Source organism: Electrona antarctica, assembly GCF_951216825.1.
Source record: "Electrona antarctica genome assembly, contig: scaffold_119, whole genome shotgun sequence".
Classification (NCBI taxonomy): Eukaryota; Metazoa; Chordata; class Actinopteri; order Myctophiformes; family Myctophidae; genus Electrona; species Electrona antarctica.
The window spans coordinates 362,199-373,812 of NW_027637418.1; the positions used below are offsets into that span (position 1 = coordinate 362,199).

Consider the following 11,614-nt stretch of genomic DNA (forward strand, 5'->3'; position numbering starts at 1 on the left):
AAGATAGCAGTTGTTTCTGGAAGTCTTATAAGAACTGTCTCAAAATTAATACATTGCTAATATGGTGCCTATATAACATGAAATATCAAATTATTGTATGATTGAGTGAAATAAGCTGTAGCATGTGGATGCTTAATTTGATTCCATAAAAAACCCTGCAAAAAATAATATAATAATAATAATGCAACTTTATTTGTATAGCACCCACTGTAGAGCTGCTATTTTTCAATAGCTAAATTATAACAATGTTTAAAACATCAAAAGGGGTTCCCGTACAGAATGAACGCCTAATGATTCAGACACAGACAGTACATCCATGTCATTACCTCTTAGGCAACGTTTCGGTCAAAGACCTTCTTCAGGCCTCTCAGATGTCTGAAGGCACCTAATGGAATGGATTCAGCATCATGAAAACCCCCTAATTTGACACATCACATGATACTTTAAGCATGATGAAATGTAGATGTTTTCTTCCTTAGGTTGTTAACACCTTGAGGGCTCGGGCCTATTTAATCCATTAATAAAATGTGCCCATCGTTTATAGTGCCCGGACCACTTTTACCGGCGGACCGGAAGTTGTTGTGAATGTGTGTGTAGCAGCTAACAATAGCCACACCACTCTAGAGTCGATCGACAACAACGGGAGGTAAGAATGAAATGAAATGAAATGATTACTATATTTACCCAGGGTATCTGGGCTAAGCTCAAGAACTTGTTTCCAGCCAGGCCCTGCTCATAGAACATTTCATCGTAGTGGTTCAATGCCTTGTTCAAGGGCACTTCAGCGGTGGTAATTTTAACGTGTCGGACCGCTGATTCGAACTGGCGACCTTCCGGTATCAAGACCGCTCCGCAATCCGTTCGGCCACCGCTGCCACAAAGAATAAATCTATCGCGACTAGCGACTGGACAGCGGAGGGCCGTCAAACACAGGATCTTTTTTCATAATTAGACGGGATGATTTAGATCGCGAGTTATGAATGTTTTAAGATTTTCGTTGTCGTCAGCTAAACAGGCAGGGAACATTTTCGATGACGTGTTGTGCAACACAGAGGATTGCGCAACAAGCGCCTCTAGGCTGTAGAGCGATGCGATCAGTTTTCATAGCACTAATTTGACGGAGATTAATCAATCTCCGTCTCGGGCAACTGACCGTGAACTTAACGGTGATCTCCGTCTTGCGCCTCCAAGGTGTTAATGGTATGGTCACATATGCCAATTATGAAAATTGCTCAACATATGCAAGTTAGCATCCGGCAGTTTCTACATGCTGGGGACCCATACTCAACATTTCTAACATCAGTTTCTACATGCTGGGGACCCATACTCAACATTTCTAACATAAACCTTTGGTGTACTCAACATGCCTGCATGGTTCACATGTTCTGGCAAGTGGACTATAAGCTCTTATCTTTTGATAAGATAAGTACAGGCAGGTGAAAAGGAGAATACAACATAGGATACCGTACACTACAACAAAGGGTTTATTGTGAAACTCTTGCAAAGTGCTGATAATAAATATTATCAATACAAAATAAATGTTTCCAAAAAGGTTCCTATCAAGTGTTGAACAGTACAAACCGTATGCTATAAAACAATGCATAAAATACAATGTGAAATATAGCGCAATAACACCAGTTCCTCTTAAATAAATACATTAAAATTCAAACGGCACAATGAAAGAAAATCTGTGGTAAGGTGAATGCATTGAGACATGTTCAGTCAGACAAAACACGCATGACATTAAACACCTTAATTTAGCTTAATTATTTATGAATAATGGTGAGTAGATACACCCACAGTATATACATGTTCAAAATTGTATTTAGCTTTGATTTAGTGGAAGTGTAAAAACAATCAGCGTCAGTCCTCCCGAGATACAAGCAATAATGTTTTGACTGATGTGTTGTCCAAAAGTGCGAACTCTTGAAATCAATTACAAGATGTAAAGTCTCTAAACGAGAACCTTTAAATTAGAAGGAAACCAAATAAATAAAAAACAAACATGAATAAATACATTAAAAACACATTTAACTTGAAGTACATTGAACAAAAAACATGAACTGAACATTTTTTTTCTTTTTTAAATGTTTGCCTATAATGACCCAACATATAGACACCCGATGGAAAGTGGTCAAAATCAAGACAGACCGGCTACATGAATGCCAAAAGTCAAATCATGTCCGATGTATCATCCAGAGCGATATGGTTGGTCCACTAGTATACTGTAAACCAGTCTAAAGTGCCATTCACACTCAGTACTGTAACTGGCAGTTACTGTAATAAAAACAACTGCAAAGATAACTGTTGTATGTTTTTATTATAGTCGGTGTGAACTCTTGACTTTTTTAAAACGTATGTTTTTAAAGGGTTGCTGTACGTGGCACTCTATTGTGCTTTGTTGCAAGTCCAGGGGTGTCTCAGACTGCTTTGATTATATGTGGAATCATCAAAGGACATCTATCTACATCAGGGGTGGGCCACTATATTTCCACACTCACTCCAGAGGGCCACTATAGATCCACACTCACTCCAGAGGGCCACTATATTTCCACACTCACTCCAGAGGGCCACTATAGTTCCACACTCACTCCAGAGGACCACTATAGATCCACACTCACTCCAGAGGGCCACTATAGATCCACACTCACTCCAGAGGGCCACTATAGTTCTACACTCACTCCAGAGGGCCACTATAGATCCACACTCACTCCAGAGGGCCACTATAGTTCCACACTCACTCCAGAGAGCCACTATAGTTCCACACTCACTCCAGAGAGCGACTATAGTTCCACACTCACTCCAGAGAGCCACTATAGTTCCACACTCACTCCAGAGAGCCACTATAGTTCCACTCACTCCAGAGGGCGACTATAGTTCCACACTCACTCCAGAGCGCCACTATAGCTCCACACTCACTCCACAGGGCCACTACAGTTCCACACTCACTCCAGAGGGCCACATGGCATACTGTTTTAAGCTTGTAGATCTGCTATTTATGCTATATTTGAATTGAAATACTGAATCATTATTATTTATTGCTATTTTTGAATTTGAATCCTGAAAAGTAAAAATATGATTAATTTTCTAATGCATTTAGTTATATTTAGACGTATGTTAACTTTATGAATGCAAATACATTGGACATTAAAAAGACAAATATTAAAGCGGGTCATGTCTGCATGTTTGGAATTGTAACAACTGACATCAGTAATATATCAGAATTCAGATATTAACCTGCAGGCCGGTTAGGGCCGACTGTGGCCCCCATTTGCCCATGTTGCCCATGCATGATCTACATCACCATCAAATGATAGGTTACAGAGACACAGCAGAGTTCACGCGGGCGCCGCTCTCCTTCCCAGGCTGCGATGAGAAGGGGAAGACCTCTCGAGTCATCCGCGTCATAAAGCAGGGCATCTCCTTCTTGCCGTGCAGCGCGCCTTTGGCCTGGAAGGTGTACGCCACGCGGTGGGCGAGGCGTGTCAGGAGGCGCGTCAGCTCCAGAGCGTGGCACGCCTCATCCTCCACGATGTCGCACAGAGTCTGGAGGAAGACGGCTCCTAGGGGGTGCATGAATGCTCCGTAACCTGACAGGAGGAGAGACGACACTGTTAGCATTCATGCTTGATTGATTGATTGAAGAATTTATTAACAGTTTGCAGAATTACAGTACATTTCAAGCACAAACTCAATACAAAGGCTGTTAACTGTGAGTGGACGACCCAATTAAGCATTACACTTGTTTCCAACAGGGTCCACCATGTTCAAATCATCAAAACATTTAGAGACGTACAAATAGACACTTCTATAGACAGAACAGGAATTCATCAAAAAGGAGGTAAAAAGGGAAAAGAAATATATACAGTGTTAGCATCATGTTTGCATGCTAACTAATAAGACGGCCCCTAGAGGGTGCATGAACGCTCTGTAACCTGAGAGGAGCAGATGCTAACACTGTGATCAAACTGTACTTTACTCGGGTATGTAGTTTGTCGCCGTCCGGCCTTCCTAGCCCGTGTTATTAAAGAAAAGCGGGCGATAATGGCCAAAATCTGATTGAAAATCGGTGAAAGTGGCCATTTTCAAGATGTTTTGGCCATTATGTCTGGAACGGAAAGTCCAATCTGCTCAGTTCAAAGCCTGTTGGATGCATGACTTTGAGGACATGTTCTGGGGGGCCCTAGGCTGTCACGTAGTTCATGTATTCGGCAGGCCGGCGCACTGTGGCGAATCATTGGTGTGGTTTGGGCTTGGAAAAGTATCAATACTGCAATGTAAAAACACTGTTAAAATCTGCACTGTTGCCTGCTAATGAGAGAGAGAGGGGGGGGATTTGCACCACTCAGTTCACACGGGTGTGATCTTTTTAATACTTTAAGCCCTGCCTACGCACCTGTCTGTCAGGTGTACATAAGACTCTGTTGCCTGTAATAATAATAATAATAATAATCAAAATATACAAAGTAACTATAGTAACTAAAGTTGTCAAATATAATGTAGTGGAGTAAAAGTACAATACTTGCCTCTGAGATGTAGTGGAGTAGAGATAAAAGTATAGGCTACAGAAATAATCCAGTAAAGTAAAAAAGACCTCAAAAGTTTACTTAAAGGAGAATTCCATACTAAAAGGCTTTCTTACGTTTCTTTGTAGTCGTTACGTCCCCACCAAAGAGGTCCAGGTGTTATTTTGTGCAAAAGCTCCTTATTGGCTATTTCCCCTACCATAAGCCCTAAATGAATTGCATTGAATTGAATGGGGCTATGGGGTGTCAAAGTTTTTGTATATATCCTCTCTTCATAATGTAAATAATACTACTTATTTTGATGGAAATAAGCGAATTAGCACAACACCCCATAGCCCCATTCAATTCCCATTCAATTCAATGCAATTCATTGAGGGCTTATGGGAGGGGAAATAGCCAATAAGGAGTTTTTGCAAAAAAAAAACACCTGGACCTCTTTGGTGGGGACGTAACGACTACAAAGAAAGGTAAGAAAGGTAAGAAAGCCTTCTAGCATGGAATTCTCCTTTAAGCTTAGTATACAGTAGTTTAGTAAAAAGTACTTTGCTACTTTCCACCAAGCTTCTACCTGGCGTTGTTGCATAAATCACGGCTGTATCCACGGGAACGGACAGATACTGGGAGATGCTGTCCTCCGTGGTGACATCACTTCCTGTTCCTGCCGAGTCCACTTCCACGCCGTCGTCAAGTTCTGCTCCCCGACACGCCTGAGGAAGTTATAGTCATATTTTAGTCATCTGAAAAGCTTTAGTTTTAGTCTAGTCTTGGTCGACTAAATAATTACGAAGAAGAAAAACAACAAAAAAAAGTGTTGTAACCTGCCGTTTTTTTTTCTTCTTTCTAATTATTTATTCAGCCCAAAAATGTTGTTTGTTGTCATTTGTCACAACTCGAGTTGGCTTTGTATGAGGCTTAAAAGGTCTTTAAATAAATACTTTTTGAAATGTCTATGGGGAAAATGAACGGGACATTTTTTCCTGGGTCCTCGTAGGGGGCGGGACTGCGACGCTCTATAGCCAATCTACACGCTCACAATATGACGTCACTGAGCCACGGTGATAAGAGACTCGCCGCTCACCCAAACACATCTCTCTGTTTTTAAGTGGTGCAACCACTTCCTTAAGTGACTATGTGTGTGTGTGTGTGTGTGTGGGTGGGTGGCTGGCTGGCTGGCTGGCTGGGTGGGTGGCTGGGTGCATCTGAGCACGAAAACAGCATGGTTGTTTTTCACCACCTGTTCGCAACCTAACACACACACACAAACACACGCACATATTAACTGTATATATGGTGATTTCGGGTGTGCCAGTACAGTACAGTACAGTACAGTACAGTACAGTACAGTACAGTACAGTACAGTACAGTACAGTACAGTGGAGGGTAGGCCTTGTGTATTTTTAAAAGGTTTGTAACCAACCTGATGGAAGTATGAGAACAGTGTTGTGGTTAAATCTTCACCTGAAACCCATTTAGACCTGAGGTTGATTCTACAAAATGTCTTCTAAATCCTGACAGTTTTCTGAAAATCCTTATGTTTCTATGTCAGTGGTTCTCAAACGTTTTCATGTCAAGGACCCACAGAATGATCTGTATTTGGCTGCCGAGTCGGCAGCCAAATACGGCAGTGCCGACCCCCATCTGAAAATATATTGTTCCAACTTCCAGGGACCCCCTCAGAACCTAAGATTCAAGTTCAACGTTCAATGTGAAGGAATATATTTTCAAAGATTTGCACACAATTTTTCAAAAATAGCAGATCTACAAGCTCGTAGCGCAGCACCAAGTGCCACGCTACGAGCTTGTAGATCTGCTATTTTTCAACAGCTTAAGTTTAAAACAATGGTTAAAAGTGGTTAAAAGCTATAGGTGACACAGATCACTCTACGTGTTTAAATCCTCACCTGTTATATGAAGAACAGTTTGGTCTAAGTGTGTAAATCCTCACCTGTATGAAGAACAGTTTGGTCTAAGTGTGTAAATCTTCACCTGTATGAAGAACAGTTTGGTCTAAGTGTGTAAATCCTCATCTGTATGAAGAACAGTTTGGTCTAAGTGTGTATAAATCCTCACCTGTATGAAGAACAGTTTGGTCTAAGTGTGTGTAAATCCTCACCTGTATGAATAACAGTTTGGTCTAAGTGTGTGTAAATCCTCACCTGTATGAAGAACAGTTTGGTCTAAGTGTGTAAATCTTCACCTGTATGAAGAACAGTTTGGTCTAAGTGTGTAAATCCTCATCTGTATGAAGAACAGTTTGGTCTAAGTGTGTATAAATCCTCACCTGTATGAAGAACAGTTTGGTCTAAGTGTGTGTAAATCCTCACCTGTATGAATAACAGTTTGGTCTAAGTGTGTGTAAATCCTCACCTGTATGAAGAACAGTTTGGTCTAAATGTGTAAATCTTCACCTGTATGAAGAACAGTTTGGTCTAAGTGTGTAAATCCTCACCTGTATTAAGAACAGTTTGGTCTAAGTGTGCAGGGTCGCAGATAGCATTTTATAACTGGGGGGGAAATTTCACTTTTTCACTGAGGAGGGGGGGGGGCATCCCCTCCACTTTTAAGCAAAACAGCTGCTGCAGTGCATACACCAAACCAGTAGAGGGCAGTAATACGCCTTGAAACGAGAACTGGTTGCTGCCTGATCATTTTTTCCTTTTCTTCCGTCACAAAAGGTGGAGGGGACGATCCCCCCCACCTCATAAAACTGAGGGTGATTATCCCCCCCAACTGCGCGCCTGTAAGTGTGTGTAGATCCTCACCTGTATGAAGAACAGTTTGGTTCACCTGTATGAAGGAAGAACAGTTTGGTCTAAGTGTGTGTAAATCCTCACCTGTATGAAGAACAGTTTGGTCTTTCCCTCCATGCTGACGTTGTCGAAACGGCTGAAGACGTGAGACAGACGGACCGCTTTACCGTCGGCTCCGAACACGCAGCCCTCCTCTCCGTGCGACGACAGAACCACCAACACGCACTCCTTCACCGGCTGGCGGCTCACTGCGGGACCGAGAAGAACACGCAAAGCACACGTTAGTGACGGGGCTGGGAGGCTCACTTCAGGACCGAGAACACGCAAAGCAGGGACGTGCACGCATAGACATCAAAAGGGGGCTTCAGCCCCTGCCCTTTTAGCCGTCTGTAAGACAACTGCCCTCTCCAGACCACGAATGCAGCATTTACTATGCAAAATGCCCTCCTCTCCTTTCCATGCCATACCGGAAGCTAGTTTTTTATTCCTAGGGTGGCTCAGGTTTAGGAGCGCTCGTTTTACCGCTCCGCCACATCTTTTACTACCGCGGATTTTTTAATAGTTTTTGGATTAAGGTTGGTGAGGGGTACGTTAATAGTTTTTGGATTAAGGTTGGTGAGGGATGCGTTGCTCCCCTGCTTGCGGTTATGTTTAGGTTAGAGTTAGAGATAGGGTTAGTACTAGTCATAGAGTACTAGTAGGCATAAACACTTGTGTGCGGTCCAAAACACAGACCCAGCGCTTCCTACTCCACTGACAACCAATCACAGCGCTCCAAATTCCCTCCCATCATAGGAATAAAAAACTCGCATACCGGAAGGCAGCCTTATCAGGATAATTGTTTTTTTCAGAAGTCTCCTGAACTAATTTGTTTCGAAATCCATGCCGTTACATCGCATCTCCACCAGTAGATAAAGAGTGCAGGGTTGCGCCCCGAAAATAGCTGATCTACAAGCTCTCAACGCGTCGCGACGCGTTGTGAGCTAGTAGATCTGCTATTTTCGCTATTTTGGGCTAAAAGTGCCCTCTTAGGGGATTTCAGGCCCTGCCTCTCTAACGCCGGGGCTCCACCGGACGCGTTGCGTCTCCGTCGCGTGCATTAAAACACGAACCGGGGCAATTTGAATGCAGTCACGCAACGCAACGTGGGCAGTGGAGCCACCCTTCATTGATTAAAAAGGGAACATTCCCTGACGGTGACCCAGTGGAGCCCCGGTGTAACGCTCTCTGCATGTGCCAGACACAAAGCACACGTTAGTGCTGGGAGGCTCACTGCATTACCATAATCACACGCAAAGCAGTTACTGCCTGCGTGATCAAGCACATGCAAACTAGTGTTGATTTCGTCGACCAAAACTATGACGAAAAATGTCCGTCGACTATACCTTTTTTCACTGACGAAAACTAAATAGAAACTAAATTAAAACTAAGCTACGATGACTAAAACTAAGACTAAATTTACTGAAAATTCCGTCTACAGATAAAAACTAGACTAAAATATTAGGGAGGGACTATAGTGGAGAAGAGATCCAGTAGAACTAAAAGACAAGTCATTTCATGCTTGGTTGAATCCTGAAAATAGTCAATCTACAAGCTCACAACGCATTGTGAGCTTGTAGATGCAGCTATTCTCAACCATTAGGATGACATCACGGCCCGCCAAAGTACATTTTAAATCAACTGTAGATTTAGTCTACTAAAATCTTATGATTTGTAGTTGACCAAGCACTGCACGCAAAGCACATGTTACTGACACTGAGTCATGTGGTTGAATTATAACCTATCAATTATGAGATAATATGTTTGTTTATATTAGTCACCGTTCAGCAATATAAGGCAAGCAAGCATGTGACTGCCCCCACGCCCTCTCACACACGCGCGCGCAATCACGCATGCATGCACGCCCGCACGCGCGCACACACACACACACACACACACACACACACACACACACACACACACACACACACACACACACACACACACACACACACAGTCGCCAAGACACTATTGTTGACTATTTTGATTTAGTTTTAGTCATACGGTAGTCTTTTGCATAACATTCCATTTAGTTTAGTCATATTTTAGTCACCTGAAATGTTTTAGTATTAGTCTAGTTTAACTTCGGCAGGCCTTGATGGCGTTGTGTAATGCCTGATTTTACACTTGGTTGCATGTTGAAAATAGCCGATCTACAAGCTCACAGCGCGCCGCAGCGCCCGAGTCCAACCAAGCATAACAATCTACTGGATCTCTTGTCCACTATAGTCCCTCCATAACAGTAGTGTAGTTTTAGTGTAGTTTTTGTTTCTCGATGGAATTGTCAATATATTTAGCGTTTTTATTTAGTTTCCATCAGTGAAATAAAGGTATTTTCGCATAATGTCTCGGGCGCGATAACATGTCCATTTTATCTGGGGTTTTATCTGTGAATAATAATCAGCATTAAGAGTCCACCGTAAGTGTACTCTGAGATAAGAATGTGTTCTCTGAGGTCTAATCAATAAAACGGTTGCATAACCTGCCTCCTCCATTCCAGTAGGAAAAACTAAAGGCAGCAAAGATCACTATTAAACTATTCAATCCCATGATAATGGAATGTATTCAAAGTTTTAAGCTGCCACTTTGGCCCCATTTACACTGGCAGACAAAACTAGCCTGATTCAGATCTGTGCCACATCCCGATTGAAATCTGATTGGTTTAAAATAAATTAGTCTAACATGTCTCACATGACTCATTTAAACAAATCAGATTCCAATCTGGATGTGGCTCAGATCTGATTCAGGCTGGATTTGGCTGCCATGCAGTGTAAATGGGTTGGGCATCAAACCCAATGAAGACATAGGCTACTTGGACAGATATACTTTGACATATTTTGAGATGGAGAAATACTGTAGCACAGAAAGTAAGTTAACTTTAACACTAGCGTGACTGAAGTCAAATCAGACAGAAGTAGCATGTGCTTAAATTCATATTTAGAAAATGTTTCAGATGTCAAACATTTCTGAGATGATAGAATGATGATGGAATGATGATGGACATGGAAGGGGAACCTTCTGAAAGCTTCATGATTTCCATTTAGTTTTAGGCATATTTGTAATCTGAAATGTTTTAGTGTTATAGTCAACTATAAGATTTTAGTCGGCAAAATGTGCAGTTTATTTAGTCGACTGAAAATGTATTTTGGCAGGCCGTGATGGCGTCATAATGGCTGATTTTAGACTTGATTGGATTGCATGCTTGGTTGCAGAGCGTCACAAATGTTTTTGGTCAGTGAAAAAAAAATGTAGTCCGACAACATTTTCATCATATTTTTTAAGCTAGTCAACCAAATCAACTATGCAGTATCACATCAAAACTTCAAACTTCAAAGTACTTCATTTTTCCGTTTGGAAACTTATTTTGTGCCGTGTATTCACAATACATAGATACATAGATGCTATACAACTATAAAAATGGCTTTTAACCCATTTTGGGCGGGAACCCCCAAAACATTGTCTAAGTCTATTTTTGAAAAATCGAAGAACGACTGACCTAGAAACATAGCTTTTTCAGAAAACTGTCAGGATGTAGAAGACATTTTTAGAATCTGATCTCAGGTCAAAATGGCTTTTAAAACATATCCTGAATGGCATATAATCCCAGTACCTTTGTCAAACAGTGCGTAGATCTCGTCTGCGCTCAGGTCGTCGTGGATCTCCACCTTGAAGCCCATCTTGCTGAGCGTGCGGTGGAGTCTCTTGGTGTCGCGGGCCGCCCCGGGCCGCCGGCCCAGCTTCACGCCGGGATCGAACCGAGACACGGACACCAGAACCGCTCGGTCGCAGCGCTCCTCGCCGGCGCCGCTGTTACCATCCCAGGAGGAGGAGGAGGAGGAGGAGGAGGAGACGGGGTCCTTTCTCACCGGCATGACCCAAAGATTAAAGATTCAATGAGACGTGGAGTCGTTCTTCTGTTGTCTCTCCCTAGTAGCTCCCTAGGACTTGACAGACCAAATAGCAGAAAGACTGAAAGAAAGACAGAAAGAAAGAAAATTACATAAAGATTGGTATATTAGGCTGTTTACTGGCGAATACACACCAGACGTGCAGTGAATGAGTCTACGGCTCAGTGTGTTAATATGTCCAGGACTATAAGTGTGACAGTGTGAACATTCCAGCTCTCCTGTGTACCTGCGTGTGTCAGACACGCCCATTTCCACACCTGTGTGTGTGTGTGTGTGTGTGTGTGTGTGTGTGTGTGTGTGTGTGTGTGTGTGTGTGTGTGTGTGTGTGTGTGTGCGTGTGTGTGTTACGAGAACACACGTGAGCCCTGAGGATATAAATTATGGTCGTTAC

The 11,614-nt window shown here is 42.5% G+C and overlaps 1 protein-coding gene across 1 annotated transcript; it reads right to left on the minus strand.

The window, feature by feature from the left end:
* Positions 1-1,487: 1,487 nt before the first annotated feature.
* On the minus strand, positions 1,488-11,187 carry LOC306918952 (caspase-3-like; the record flags this gene model as incomplete). The annotated part of the gene is made up of 4 exons (XM_079531790.1): positions 1,488-3,590; positions 5,095-5,233; positions 7,361-7,524; positions 10,926-11,187. 4 exons carry the CDS (start codon positions 11,185-11,187, stop codon positions 3,319-3,321), a joined length of 837 nt encoding a protein of 278 aa, XP_079387916.1. The 3' UTR covers positions 1,488-3,318.
* Between the last annotated feature and the right edge of the window lie 427 nt (positions 11,188-11,614).